At 56.1% G+C, this 16,177-nt stretch overlaps 1 protein-coding gene across 1 annotated transcript in view; it reads left to right on the top strand.

The window, feature by feature from the left end:
- The window catches only part of LOC142912131 (mutS protein homolog 4-like), a 32,339-nt gene extending 16,650 nt beyond the window's left edge, over positions 1-15,689 (top strand). Inside the window, exons 12-20 of the mRNA XM_076060449.1 lie at positions 391-563; positions 1,468-1,552; positions 6,737-6,861; positions 7,697-7,897; positions 9,044-9,162; positions 9,811-9,939; positions 10,194-10,416; positions 13,937-14,025; positions 14,119-15,689. Of these exons, the coding sequence (XP_075916564.1) occupies positions 391-563; positions 1,468-1,552; positions 6,737-6,861; positions 7,697-7,897; positions 9,044-9,162; positions 9,811-9,939; positions 10,194-10,416; positions 13,937-14,025; positions 14,119-14,310 (1,336 nt within the window). The 3' untranslated portion in view covers positions 14,311-15,689. The remainder of the gene's footprint in view (positions 1-390; positions 564-1,467; positions 1,553-6,736; positions 6,862-7,696; positions 7,898-9,043; positions 9,163-9,810; positions 9,940-10,193; positions 10,417-13,936; positions 14,026-14,118) is intronic.
- Positions 15,690-16,177: the final 488 nt, after the last annotated feature.

Here is a 16,177-nt window from a genome sequence, read left to right as displayed (position 1 = left end):
ATGCTACTGGGCAGTTGGAGGTAGTCGCCCTCCAACAACAACGGAGGGCGGAGGAGCGACGCTCACAACAACGAGCGGAGCGCCGGGTGGCTAAAGCACAGCGGGTTGGCACAGTAGGGGGCACAGGTGGTGCATCAGCCACTCATCTCAGTCAGTCCCCCCCTGGCACCTGGGTCTGCCCCGTGACCTTCGTGCCAGCGTGCGTTCAACACTTCACGTCGCGTTGAAGTGCACATGGCCTGGCACAAGCGTCGTGGTGACGTCATCGCCACTTAGTGGCGAACGGCGGTTGTCGTCGTCGTTGTTGTTGTCGGCGACCGTGGCGGCGTCAATGGCGGCGGCGACACCACAACCCCCACCGCGTCTCCTCCCCCGCTGTCCCCGTGCCAGGTTCCCTGCGATCCTGGGCAAGCTGCGCACGGTGCTGACCGACGATTTGCCCTTCCGCAAGGGCAACCTCCTCTCGGCCAGGACACGGCGCTGCCACGTCGTGCGCCCCGGCCTCAACGGCTTCCTGGACCTCGCTCGGCGCATCCTCTCCGAGGCTGTCGGAGACATCGAAGGCACGGCACGGCTCACCCACCCGTAGCCCTCCCTGGCCGTCTTTGTATCTCTCTCTTCCTCTCTCTCTCTACCGCCTGCTGCTGTACGTTTGGAGTTTGCGTGTCTCTCTCATCATCGTCATCATCACGGTGGCTGCGAGATGTCAAGTACCTCGCCTGGTACGCAGGAGGTCGTGGGTTCCACCATCATCTCCCCCCCCCTCTCCTCCTTTCTCCCCCACTCTTCCCCCTCTCTCCCCTGCCCATTCTCTCTCTCAGAGATCATCAAACAGCTCTCCGTGATTCACAACCTGCCCATTCTCTCTCCCAGAGACCATCACACAGCTCTCCGAGATTCAGAACCTGCCCATTCTCTCTCTCCCAGAGATCATCAAACAGCTCTCCGTGATTCACAACCTGCCCATTCTCTCTCTCCCAGAGATCATCAAACAGCTCTCCGAGATTCACAACCTGCCCATCTCTCTCTCCCAGAGATCATCAAACAGCTCTCCGTGATTCACAACCTGCCCATTCTCTCTCTCCCAGAGATCATCAAACAGCTCTCCGAGATTCACAACCTGCCAATTCTCTCTCTCTCTCAGAGATCATCAAACAGCTCTCCGTGATTCACAACCTGCCCATTCTCTCTCTCCCAGAGACCATTATACAGCTCTCCGAGATTCAGAACCTGCCCATTCTCTCTCTCCCAGTGTTCATCAAACAGCTCTCCGTGATTCACAACCTGCCCATTTTCTCTCTCTCCCAGAGATCATCAAACAGCTCTCCGAGATTCACAACCTGCCCATGCTCTCTCTCCCAGAGATCATCAAACAGCTCTCCGTGATTCACAACCTGCCCATTTTCTCTCTCTCCCAGAGATCATCAAACAGCTCTCCGAGATTCACAACCTGCCCATGTCCATGAGCTACAGCGCCCTGCGTGGCTTTTACATCCAGACGTCCGCTCACTCCCTGCAGCCCGAACAGCGTCTGCCAGAGGTCTTCATCAAGGTCAACGCACAGAGACTCACAGACTCTTCACACAGAGACTCACAGACTCACCACACAGACTCATAGACTCATCGCACAGAGACCCATAGACTCATCGCACAGAGACCCACAGACTCACCACACAGAGACTCATAGACTCATCACATAGAGACTCATAGACTCATCGCACAGAGACCCATAGACTCATCGCACAGAGACCCACAGACTCACCACACAGAGACCCATAGACTCACCACACAGACTCATAGACTCATCGCACAGAGACTCACAGACTCATCACACAGAGACTCACAGACTCACCACACAGACTCATAGACTCATCGCACAGAGACCCATAGACTCATCGCACAGAGACCCACAGACTCACCACACAGAGACCCACAGACTCACCACACAGAGACTCATAGACTCACACAGAGACCCATAGACTCATCACATAGAGACCCATAGACTCATCACACAGAGACCCATAGACTCATCACACAGAGACCCATAGACTCACCACACAGAGACCCATAGACTCATCACATAGAGACCCACAGACTCACCACACAGAGACCCATAGACTCACCACACAGAGACCCATAGACTCACCACGCAGAGACGCATAGACTCATCACACAGAGACTCAGACTCACCACTCACAGACTCACCACTCATAGACTCACCACTCACAGACTCACCACTCTTAGACCCAGAGTCTATGTGTGAGTTTATGTGTCTAGGTGTGAGACTATGTGTGAGTCTGTGTCTATCTGTGAGTCTATGTGTCTTTGTGTGAGTCTATGTGTCTATGTGTGAACTATGTGTGAGTCTATGTGTCTACGTGTGAGTCTGTGTCTATGTGTGATTCTATGTGTCTATGTGTGAGTCTATGTGTCTATGTGTGTGTCTACGTGTGAGTCTATGAGTCTATGTGTGAGTCTATGTGTCTGTGTGTGAGTCTATGTGTGAGTCTATGTGTCTATGTGTGAGTCTATGGTGTCTATGTGTGAGTCTCACCCCTCACCCCACCACTCACCACACCCCTCACTCACCACCCCTCACTCACCCCTCACCACCCCTCACTCACCACTCACCACCCTCACTCACCACTCACCACCCCTCACTCACCACTCACCACCCATCACTCACCACTCACCACCCCTCACTCACCACCACTCACCACCCTCACTCACCACTCACCCACCCTCACTCACCACTCACCACCCTCATTCACCACTCACCACCCCTCACTCACCACTCACCACCCCTCACTCACCACTCACCACCCCTCACTCACCACTCACCACCCCTCACTCACCACCACTCACTCACCACTCACCACCCCTCACTCACCACTCACCACCACTCACTCACCACCACTCACTCACCACTCACCACCCCTCACTCACCCCTCACTCACCACTCACCACCCCTCACTCACCACTCACCACCACTCACCCCATCACTCACCACTCTCACTCACCACTCACCACCCTCACTCACCACTCACCACCCTCACTCACCACTCCCCACCACTCACTCACCACTCACCATCCTCACTCACCACTCACCACCACTCACTCACCACTCACCACTCTCACTCACCACTCACCACCCTCACTCACCACTCACTCACCCCTCCACTCACCCCTCACTCACCACTCACCACCCCTCACTCACCACTCACCACACCCCTCACTCACCACTGACCACCCTCACTCACCACTCACCACCCCTCACTCACCACCACTCACCACCACTCCTCACCACTCACCACCCCTCACTCACCACTCACTCACCACCCCTCACTCACCACTCACCACACCTCACTCACCACTCCACCACCACTCACACCACTCACTCACCACCCCCTCACTCACCACTCACCACCCTCACTCACCACTCACCACCCTCACTCACCACTCACCACCCCTCACTCACCACTCACCACCCCTCACTCACCACCACTCACCCCACCACTCACCACCCTACACTCACTCACCACCCCTCACTCACCACCCCTCACTCACCACTCACCACCCCTCACTCACCACTCACTCACCACTGACTCACCACTCACCACTCACCACCACTCACCCCACCACTCACCACCCCTCACTCACCACCCCTCACTCACCACCCCTCACTCACCACTCCCCACCCTCACCCACCACCCTCACTCACCACACACCACACCCCTCACTCACCACTCACCACCCCTCACTCGGCACTCACCACCCCTCACTCACCACCCCTCACTCACCACTCACCACCCCTCACTCACCACTCACCACCCCTCACTCACCCCTCACTCACCACCCCTCACTCACCACTCACCACCCCTCACTCACCACCCTCACTCACCACTCACCACCACTCACTCACCACTCACCACCCCTCACTCACCACTCACCACCACTCACTCACCACCACTCACCACTCACTCACCACTCACCACCACTCACTCACCACTCACCACCCTCCACTCACCACCCTCACTCACCACTCACCACCACTCACTCACCACTCACCACCCCTCACTCACCACTCACCACCACTCACTCACCACCACTCACCACTCACTCACCACTCACCACCACTCACTCACCACTCACCACCCCTCACTCACCACTCACCACACCTCACTCACCACCCCTCACTCACCACCACTCACCACTCACTCACCACTCACCACCACTCACTCACCACTCACCACCACCACTCACCACCACTCACCACTCACTCACCACCCCTCACTCACCACTCACCACCCCTCACTCACCACTCACCACCACTCACATCACCACCACTCACTCACCACTCACCACCCCTCACTCACCCCTCACTCACCACTTACCACCCCTCACTCACCACTCACCACCACTCACCCCATCACTCACCACTCTCACTCACCACTCACCACCCTCACTCACCACTCACCACCCTCACTCACCACTCCCCACCACTCACTCACCACTCACCATCCTCACTCACACACCACCACCACTCACTCACCACTCACCACTCTCACTCACCACTCACCACCCTCACTCACCACTCACTCACCCCTCACTCACCCCTCACTCTCCACTCACCACCCCTCACTCACCACTCACCACCCCTCACTCACCACTCACTCACCCCTCACTCACCCCTCACTCACCACTCACTCACCACCCCTCACTCACCACTCACCACACCCCTCACTCACCACTCACCACCCCTCACTCACCCCTCACCACACCTCACTCACCACTCACCACCCTCACTCACCCCTCACTCACCACTCACCACCCCTCACTCACCTCTCACCACACCTCACTCACCACTCACCACCCTCACTCACCCCTCACTCACCACTCACTCACCACCCCTCACTCACCACTCACCACCCTCACTCACCACTCACAACCCTCACTCACCACTCACCACCCCTCACTCACCACCCCTCACTCACCACTCACCACCCCTCACTCACCACTCACTCACCACTGACTCACCACTCACCACCCCTCACTCACCACTCACCACCACTCACCCCACCACTCACCACCCCTCACTCACCACCCCTCACTCACCACCCCTCACTCACCACTCACCACCCTCACTCACCACACACCACACCCCTCACTCACCACTCACCACTCACCACCCCTCACTCACCACTCACCACCCTCACTCACCACTCACCACCCTCACTCACCACTCACCACACCTCACTCACCACTCACTCACCACCCCTCACTCCACCACTCACCACCCTCACTCACCACTCACTCACCACCCCTCACTCACCACTCACCACACACCCTCACTCACCACTCACCACCCCTCACTCATCACTCACCACCCCTCACTCACCAGGTGAGCAAACGTGGGAACCTTCTCAGCTACACCACCATGGACCTCATGAGGCTGAACTGCCGCAGCCAGGAAGCCGTGGAGGAGATCTACCTCATGTCCAACGTGTGAGGGAACACCCCTACCCCAGGCAGAGTGTGGTGGACTAATCTCCATCTGTTCCTTGACTCACTGCCGCTTCTACCTGTGGGGGTTGCAGAGGAACCCCCTGGCTATGCCCTGCACTACTATACACTACACTATACACTACACTATACACTACACTACACACTACATTATACACTACACTATACACTACACTATACACTACACTATACACTACACTACTATACACTACACTATACACTACACTATACACTACACTACTATACACTACAATATACACTACACTACTATACACTACACTATACACTACACTACTATACACTATACTATACACTACACTATACACTACACTATACACTACACTATACACTACACTATACACTACACTACTATACACTACACTATACACTACACTATACACTACATACTATACACTACAATATACACTACACTACTATACACTACACTATACACTACACTACTATACACTATACTATACACTACACTATACACTACACTATACACTACACTATACACTACACTACTATACACTACACTATACACTACACTATACACTACAATATACACTACACTATACACTACACTATACATTACTATGCACTACACTATGCACTACACTATACACTACACTATACACTACACTATACACTACACTATACACTATACTATACTATACACTATACACTACACTATACACTACACTATACACTACTGTACACTACTACACTACACTATACACTACACTATACATTACACTATGCACTACGCTATACTACTATACACTACACTATACACTACACTATACACTACTATACACTACTGTACACTACTACACTACACTATGCACTACACTATACACTACACTATACACTACACTATACACTACACTATACACTACTGTACACTACACTATACACTACACTATACACTACACTATACACTACTGTACACTACACTATGCACTACACTATACACTACACTATACACTACTGTACACTACACTATACACTACTATACACTACTGTACACTACACAATGCACTACACTATACACTACACTATACACTACTGTACACTACACTATACACTACTATACACTACTACACTACACTATGCACTACACTATACACTACACTATACACTACTGTACACTACTCTTTACACAACACCCTTTGGGGGGGGAGGGTGACCCCCGCTCTGTCTCCGTGCCCAGGGTGTTGTCCAAGCTGTTTGCGGAGATCCGGGAGGACATAGTGTGTCTCTACAAGCTTGCTGACGCAGTGTCCATGGTGGACATGCTGCTGGCATTCGCTCACCGCACCACGCTCACCAAGTCCGGTACGCGGTGGGTGGGTGGGTGAGTGAGTGGGTGAGTGAGTGGGTGAGTGGATGGGTGGGTGAGTGGGTAAGTGGGTGAGTGAGGGAGTGAGTGAGTGAGTAGGTGGGTGGGTGAGTGAGTGAGTGGGTGGGTGGGTGGGTGAGTGAGTGGGTGGGTGGGTGGGTGAGTGAGTGAGTGAGTGGGTGGGTGGGTGGGTGAGTGAGTGAGTGGGTGGGTGGGTGGGTGAGTGAGTGGGTAAGTGGGTGAGTGAGGGAGTGAGTGAGTGAGTGGGTGAGTGAGTGAGGGAGAGTGAGTGAGTGGGTGGGTGAGTGGATGAGTGAGTGAGTGGGTGAGTGGGTGAGTGAGGGATTGAGTGAGTGAGTGGGTGAGTGGGTAGGTGAGTGAGTGGGTGAGTGGGTGGATGGGTGGGTGAGTGAGTGAGTGGGTGAGTGGATGAGTGAGGGAGTGAGTGAGTGGGTGAGTGGGTGGGTGAGTGAGTGAGTGAGTGGGTGAGTGAGTGAGGGAGTGAGTGAGTGAGTGAGTGGGTGGGTGAGTGGATGAGTGAGTGGCCTTCACCCCCCGTGACCTCCCCCCGTGACCTCCGCCCCCGTGACCTCCGCCCCGTGACCTTCACCCCCGTGACCTCCCCCTGTGACCTCCGCCCCCATGACCTCCGCCCCGTGACCTCTACCCCGCGACCTCCCCCCCTTGACTCCTCCCCCCCGTGACCTCCCCCCGTGAATCCTCCCCCCTGTGACCTCCCTCCCATGACCTCCCCCCTTGACCTCCACCCCCATGACCTTCACCCCCGTGACCTCCCGTGACCTCCCCCCCGCTGTCTGTGGTGAGCTGCAGTCCGTCCGGAATTCTCTGACACACTGGCCCTCAAGGGGGCTCGCTACCCCATCCTGGAGCGGGTGCTGGGCTGGCCGCTGGTGCCTAACGACGTCTTCCTGTCGGACGCCTCCAACTTCCTCGTTGTCACGGGGCCCAACAACAGCGGCAAGTCCACGCTGCTGAGACAGGTGGCACTCTGCCAGGTGATGGCACAGATCGGTGAGTGGGTGGGGGGGTGAGTTGGTGAGTGAGTGAGTGGGTGAGTGAGTGGGTGAGTGGGTGGGTGAGTTGGTGAGTGGGTGAGTGAGTGATTGAGTGGGTAAGTCAGTGAGTGAGTGAGTGAGTGGGTGGGTGAGTGACTGTTTGAGTGAGTGAGTGGGTGAGTGATTGAGTGGGTGGGTGGGTGAGTGAGTGGGTGAGTGATTGAGTGGGTGGGTGAGTGAGTGAGTGAGTTGGTGAGTGGGTGGGTGAGTTGGTGAGTGAGTGAGTCGGTGGGTGAGTGAGTTGGTGAATGGGTGGGTGAGTTGGTGAGTGAGATGGTTGGTGAGTGGGTGGGTGAGTTGGTGAATGAGTGAGTTGGTGAGTGAGTGAGTGGGTGAGTGGGTGAGTGATTGGGTGGGTGAGTCAGTGAGTTGGTGAGTGAGTGGGTGAGTGATTGAGTGGGTGAGTCAGTGAGTGAGTGAGTGGGTGGGTGGGTGAGTGACTGTTTGAGTGAGTGAGTGAGTGGGTGAGTGATTGAGTGGGTGGGTGGGTGAGTGAGTGGGTGAGTGATTGAGTGGGTGGGTGAGTGAGTGGGTGAGTGATTGAGTGGGTGAGTAAGTGGGTGAGTGATTGAGTGGGTGAGTGAGTGGGTGAGTGAGTGAGTGAGTGGGTGATTGAGTGAGTAGGTGAGTGGGTGAGTAAGTGAGTGAGTGGGTGATTGAGTAGGTGAGTAAGTGAGTAGGTGAGTGTTTGAGTGAGTGAGTGAGTAGGTGAGTGAGTGAGTAGGTGAGTGTTTGAGTGAGTGAGTAGGTGAGTGAGTGAGTAGGTGAGTGAGTAGGTGAGTGAGTGAGTGAGTGGGTGATTGAGTGAGTAGGTGAGTGAGTGGGTGAGTAAGTGAGTGAGTGGGTGATTGAGTAGGTGAGTAAGTGAGTAGGTGAGTGTTTGAGTGAGTGAGTAGGTGAGTAAGTAAGTGAGTGTTTGAGTGAGTGAGTGAGTAGGTGAGTAAGTAAGTGAGTGAGTGTTTGGGTGAGTGAGTGAGTGAGTAAGTAAGTGAGTGAGTGTTTGGGTGAGTGAGTGAGTAGGTGAGTAAGTAAGTGAGTGAGTGTTTGAGTGAGTAGGTGAGTAAGTAAGTGAGTAAGTGTTTGGGTGCTACCACTGCTTCAGGTTGCTTCGTGCCAGCCGACTTTGCCTGCGTGAGGATCGCTGATCAGATCTTCACTCGCATCGGTGTGGACGACGATATCCAGCCACTCTCCTCCACCTTCACCATCGAGATGAGAGAGGTGGGTGTGGAGTGAGAGGGTGGGTGAGTGGGTGGGTGGGTGAGTGGATTGGTGAGTGGGTTGGTGGGTGAGTGTGTGAGTGGGTGGGTGAGTGTGTGAATGGGTTGGTGAGTGGGTGGGTGAGTGGTTGGTTGGGTGTGTGAGTGGGTGTGTGAGTGGGTGAGTGAGTGGGTGGGTGAGTGGTTGGGTGGGTGAGTGGGTGGGTGAGTGGTTGGGTAGGTGGGTGAGTGGGTTGGTGAGTGGGTGTGTGAGTGGGTGGGTGAGTGGATGTGTGAGTGGGTGGGTGAGTGGGTGGGTGAGTGACTGGGTGGGTGAGTGGGTGGGTGGGTGAGTGGGTGGGTGAGTGGTTGGGTAGGTGGGTGAGTGGTTTGGTGAGTGGGTGGGTGAGTGGGTGGGTGAGTGGGTGGGTGGGTGTGTGAGTGGGTGGATGGGTGTGTGAGTGGGTGGGTGAGTGAGTGGGTGTGTGAGTGAGTTGGTGAGTGAGTGAGTGGGTGGGTGTGTGGGTGGGTGTGTGGGTGGGTGAGTGGTTGGGTGAGTGGGTGGGTGAGTGAGATGGTAAGTGAGTTGGTGAGTGAGTGAGTTGGTGAGTGGGTGGGTGTGTGGGTGGGTGAGTAGGTGGGTGACCCCCGGTGACCCCCATGACCCCAGGTGAACTACATAGTTCGCACAGCCACCGACCGCTCTCTGGTGATCATCGACGAGCTCGGGAGGGGCACCGGGGTCCACGAGGCCCTGGGGATCTGTCACTCGGTCTGTGAGTGTCTCCTGCAGCGCAAGGTGGTGACCACTCACACTCACCACTCACACTCACCACTCACACTCACCACTCACACTCACCACACTCACCACTCACACTCACCACTCACACTCACCACAAACACTCACCACACTCACCACTCACACTCGGTCTGTGAGTGTCTCCTTCAGCGCAAGGTGGTGACCGCTCACACTCACACTCACTACACTCACCACTCACACTCACCACCCTCACCACCCTCACCACCCCCGTGTGTCTCCCCCCCCTCCCCCAGACGTTCACCATCTTCGCCACCCACCACCTGGAGCTGAGTCACCTCTCCACCCTCTACCCCAACGTCTCCAACAGCCACTTCCTGGTGGAGTCGCGCAATCAGCAACAGCAGCTGCAGCAGCATCGTGACGGTAAAGCCGCTGGTGCCGACGACTCGCGGACGGTGCCACGTGTGACGTGCACGTACAAGCTGGTGCAGGGGCACACGCCGGACACGCACTACGGTACTACGCGTGTGTGTGTGTGTGTACGTGTGTGTGTGTACGTGTGTGTACGTGTGTGTATGTGTACGTGTGTGTGTGTACGTGTGTGTGTACGTGTGTGTGTGTGTGTACGTGTGTGTGTACGTGTGTGTGTACGTGTGTGTGTACGTGTGTGTACGTGTGTGTGTACATGTGTGTGTCTGTCCGTCTGCTACAGCAGAGGTGTAGGGAATTCCAACAAGACCTACATCTCTGCTTTATTGACCTGGTCAAGGCCTATGATACCATCAGTAGGCCTGGGCTCTGGGTCGTTCTTCGTGCTTTTGGAGTACCTGACCCTCTGCTCACGATCATTAAGGACCTTCATGATGGTGAGCGGGCCCGGGTAAAACTACGTGGCCGGGAGTCAGAGCCATTCCCTGTACACCTTGGGGTGCGACAGGGATGTCCTCTGGCTCCCACGTTATTTAACATCTATTTTGACCACGTAGTTCGTGAAACCTTCAATAGCTGTACCGGGGGAATCTCCATATGGTACAGATATAATGTGAGGCTAATCGATGCCCGGGTGCGGTCAAGGGATGGCTCCCTATTGCTCAACCACGTTATGTATGCTGATGATTTGGTAATAGCTGCTCAGTCAGAGGAGGAGTTGGAGACGCTGCTGCTGAGACTGGAGCGTGCCACTTAGAGGTGGGGCCTTACCATCAGCCCCACCAAAACTAAGCACCTGCCTGGGTATTTTGTACCATCGGACACTCCACCCCACAACTCCCAATCGGTGATGGGGCAGTTGTGGAGAGAGTGGAGAGTTTCCCATACCTGGGCAGTGTGCTTATGACTGGCTCCAGTTTAACAGCAGAGGTCTCACTCCGAATCAGTCGAGCGGCAATATCTTTTCATCAGTTGCGTAACGCTGTGTGGAAGCTACCTGGTCTGTCGCTCCGCACTAAGCTTCAGGTCTTCTCGGCCACGGTCATTCCCTCCCTTCTCTACGCTTGCGAAACGTGGACCCCCCTAAGGGAACATCTTTGCTGGTTAGAAACATTTAGGCTGGCCTGCCTACGATCCATCCTGGGTTTAACCAGACTGGATTGTGTGAGGAGCTCACAAATCCTTGAAAGATCTGGGCAGGGTCCCATCGGTGAGCTCCTCCGGCAGGCAAGGTTGCGATGGCTGGGTCATGTAGCCCGCATGCCCAGCCACCGCATGCCGAAACAGCTTTTGTTTGGCCGGATTGAGGGGGCTAAGCGGGCGCGGCACGGGCTAGAGAAGAGATGGAGTCATGTGGTACAGGAGGACGTGGAGCTGAGTGGACTTGCCGATGACTGGTACCAGCGGTGTCAAGATCGGCCTCTGTGGAGGAGGCTCGTGAAGGATGCTACTGGGCAGTTGGAGGCAGTCGCCCTCCAACAACAACGGAGGACGGAGGAGCGACGCTCAGAACAACGAGCGGAGCGCCGGGTGGCTAAAGCACAGCAGGTTGGCACAGTAGGGGGCACAGGTGGTGCATCAGCCAGTCATCTCAGTCCTCCTGCCAGCGGGCGTTCGACACTTCACGTGGCCTCAGGATGCACATAGCCTGGCACAAGCGTCGTGGTGACGTCACCGCCATTTAGTGGCGAATGGCGGTTGTTGTTGTGTACGTGTGTGTACGTGTGTGTGTGTACATGTGTGTATGTGTGTGTGTGTACGTGTGTCCGGCAAAAACAACCCCCTACCTCGTTGGTGCCGGACTGCAACGCTGTGGTGAGCGGTGCCGTGGGGGGAGGGTCAATGTAAATTGACCATTCCCCTCGTGGCGTTTGTGACCATCACAGTGGCCAAATGGGGGCTCTGGATGGGTGCAAGGGGCTGGTAACCCCTCCACCTTCAATTAACTACCACCAAACTACGATTATAATTTTTTTTATTAAGCTTGTGCCGGAGGCCCCGGGGGTACAGGCGTCTATGACGTCTCCTGGCCAAACTCCACTTGGCGGAGCCAGGAGATTGAATATCTACCCTCGGGGCTCCTCCAGAAACAACGAAAAGCCACTAAGTGTGGCCACGTGGAATGTTCGAACGCTCACTGCGGAGGAGAGGCTGCCACTCCTCTGTCGGGAGCTGGACCGGTGCCGCCTCGATCTCTGTGGTATTCAGGAGGTCCGGTGGACCGGCTCTGGCTCCTACCACCATGAGGGATGGACAGTCCTCTTCTCACGGCAGGAGACTGCCAAACAACAGGGAGTGGTTCTTATTCTGAACAAAAGAATGAAGGGGGCGTGGGAGCGTGGCGGTGAGGTGTGGGAAGCTGTAAGCCCCAGGCTACTTTGGGCTCGCCTTCCCATCAACCGGAGGTGAGGAGTGGTGGTCGTGGTTACTTATGCCCCCACCGAAGACGAACATCCGTGGAGGGATCCAGGCAAGGCCGATGAGTCGGATGCCTTCTATGACCTCCTGTCACAGGTGCGAGCTAAAGTAGCCCCTCGGGATAGAGTCATCTTGTTGGGTGAATGCCCGAGTTGGTCATGATGCTGGCACCTGGTCTGGAGTGATTGGAAGGCATGGGCCAGACCAGCTCAATAACAACGGCAGGAGGCTGCTACATTTTTGTGCAGCCCATGGGCTTGTAAATACCAACACGCTGTTCCGGCATCGGCGCATCCACACAACATCATGGATGCATGCCGGGTCCAAGCAAGAACACTGCTGGACTACATAGTGACGGAACAGCGAATGCGAGCCCATGTCCTTGACACCAGGACCTACCGTGGAACTGATCTGCCCACTGACCATCGACTAGTCATCTGTAAGATGCACCTGCCATTCTTCCACTCCGGTGGTGGGTGTACACCCAGGACCCCATTCAAACCCTTAGTGGCATGCTCTGCCGGCTGGGATTGGCATCGTCCCCCACTCCTCCTGATGTCGAGGGACAACGGGCAAGGTTTAGGACCGTGGCTCATATAGCTGCAATGGCTGCTTTGGGTACGTGGTCCAGACCTCCCCAGAGACCCTGGCTGACAGAGGAGATGTTCAGGATGGTTGAGAAAAAGCGACAGGCCCACTGTCATCGGCTACAGAATCCCACGTCGGAGAATGAGGAGGCTTACCGCAGCCCTCGCTCGGAGGTTCGGAGAGCCGCGAGGCGCCGCAATGACGGGTGGCGGTCGCGGGTTGCTGAGGAGATAGAGTCTGCATCAGTGGCCCGCGATCACAAATCGCTTTTTAACTCCCCATCAAGAGAGTAACCTGCGGCGCCACAACCGATTACCATCATTGGGGGAAAGAACGGTGACCCGATCTCCGACCCCCAGGGAACAGGTTTGCAGATCTGCCGAGCATTTCCGCGAGGTCCCGGTAGGGGAAGGGGGAAAACCCCTCGGCCCGGAAAAACACATCACGGCACAGAGCGGGGACGGCCCTGCCGAGGCCGCCGGCGCCTCAAACATCGTAAAGAAGAAGCCGTCGCCTTCCGCGACGCGGTCGGCGTCTCACGGCCACCACCACCCTCCTCCCCCTCCCCCCCCCCCTCCCCCTCCGCGTGCCCCGCGTCCAGGTCTGGAGATGGCCACGCTGTCATCGCTGCCGCCCTCCCTGCTGCGCGACGCCACGGGGCTGCTGGCGCGGATTGGCGGCAAGAGCTGGGTAACGACGCTGACCCCCGCCGACACCCCCGCCGCGACCCCCCCGCGACCCGCCCGTGACCCCCCCCCGTGACCCCTCCGCGACCCCCCCCAGATGGAGCGTCAGGCCGACTCCGCGCCCGTGCTGCGCCGAGCGGCCGTCCACCGCCTCGCGACGCGGCTGGGCCAGGCGGCGCGACACTCGCGGCTGGACGGAGCCAGCCTGGCCACGTACCTGGGGTCGCTGAGACAGCGGTACCTCGACGAGCTGGAGCACATCGCTGACGCCACCGTTAACACCCACTGAACAACACCACCACGAACACCACCACCGCTAACACACACTGAACGACACCACCACCAACACCACCGCTAACACCCACTGAACGACACCACCACCACCGCTAACACTCACTGAACGACACCACCACCACCACTACCACCGCTAACACACACTGAACGACACCACCACCAACACCACCACCGCTAACACCGCTAACACCCACTGAACGACACCACCACCACCACTACCACCGCTAACACACACTGAACGACACCACCACCAACACCACCACCGCTAACACCGCTAACACCCACTGAACGACACCACCACCACCACCGCTAACACCCACTGAACGACACCACCACCAACACCACCACCACCGCTAACACACACTGAACAACACCACCACCACCGCTAACACCCACTGAACGACACCACCACCAACACCACCACCACCGCTAACACACACTGAACGACACCACCACCAACACCACCACCACCGCTAACCCCCACTGAACGACACCACCACCAACACCACCACCGCTAACACCCACTGAACGACACCACCACCAACACCACCACCACCAACACCACCACCACCGCTAACACCCACTGAACGACACCACCAACACCACCACCACCGCTAACATCCATTGAACGACACCACCACCAACACCACCACCAACACCACCACCACCGGTAACACCCACTGAACGACACCACCACCACCACCGCTAACACCCACTGAACGACACCACCAACACCACCACCACCGCTAACACCCACTGAACGACACCACCACCAACACCACCATAAACACCACCACCACCGCTAACACCCACTGAACGACACCACCACCACCACCGCTAACACCCACTGAACGACACCACCAACACCACCACCGCTAACACCCACTGAACGACACCACCACCAACACCACCACCGCTAACACCCACTGAACGACACCACCACCAACACCGCTAACACCCACTGAACGACACCACCACCAACACCACCACCGCTAACACCCACTGAACGACACCACCACCACTACCGCTAACACCCACTGAACGACACCACCACCAACACCACCACCGCTAACACCCACTGAACGACACCACCACCACCACCACCGCTAACACCCACTGAACGACACCACCACCAACACCACCACCGCTAACACCCACTGAACGACACCACCAACACCACCACGATCCAACACCACCAATGCCACCACCACCACCAATTCCAGCACCACCACCACCACCACGGTGGAGGGGTAAGCGTGTGGGTACCATTGTGTGGTGTGGGGTAGGCTGACGGAGGTCCTGATTAGCCAGACGATGATGTTATTTCGTGCTGTGTTGTTGGATATATAAACATAAAGTTTACTGTCAAACTGGCTCAGTGATTGAGTAATTTCGTGAGCAAGCGACTGAGTGAGCAGCTGAGCTCCTGAGTGAATCACTGGCTGAGTGAGTGAGTCACTGGCTGAGTGAGTGACTGGCTGAGCGAGTGACTGGCTGAGTGAGTGAGTGAGTGGTTGAGTGAGTGAGTGATTGGCTGAGTGAGTTAGTGGCTGAGTGAGTGACTGGCAGAGTGACTGGCTGAGTGAGTGAGTGACTGGCTGAGTGAGTGACTGGCTGAGTGAGTCACTGGCTGAGTGAGTGAGTGACTGGCTGAGTGGGTGGCTGGCTGAGTGAGTGAGTCACTGGCTGAGTGACTGGCTGAGTGAGTGAGTGAGTGGCTGAGTGAATGACTGGCTGAGTGAGTCACTGGCTGAGTGGGTGACTGGCTGAGTGAGTGACTGGCTGAGTGAGTGACTGGCTGAGTGAGTGACTGAGTCCGTAATAGAGGTTTTGTTGGTTTAGATGGCGTAAATATATAAATG

This window comes from Petromyzon marinus, unplaced genomic scaffold, assembly GCF_048934315.1.
Source record: "Petromyzon marinus isolate PM22_M1 ecotype Great Lakes invasive population unplaced genomic scaffold, UKy_Petmar_22M1.pri1.0 PM_G_Scaffold_19, whole genome shotgun sequence".
Classification (NCBI taxonomy): Eukaryota; Metazoa; Chordata; class Hyperoartia; order Petromyzontiformes; family Petromyzontidae; genus Petromyzon; species Petromyzon marinus.
Note: the sequence above shows the minus strand (reverse complement) of the source record. Positions and strands in the feature narration are given on the sequence as shown.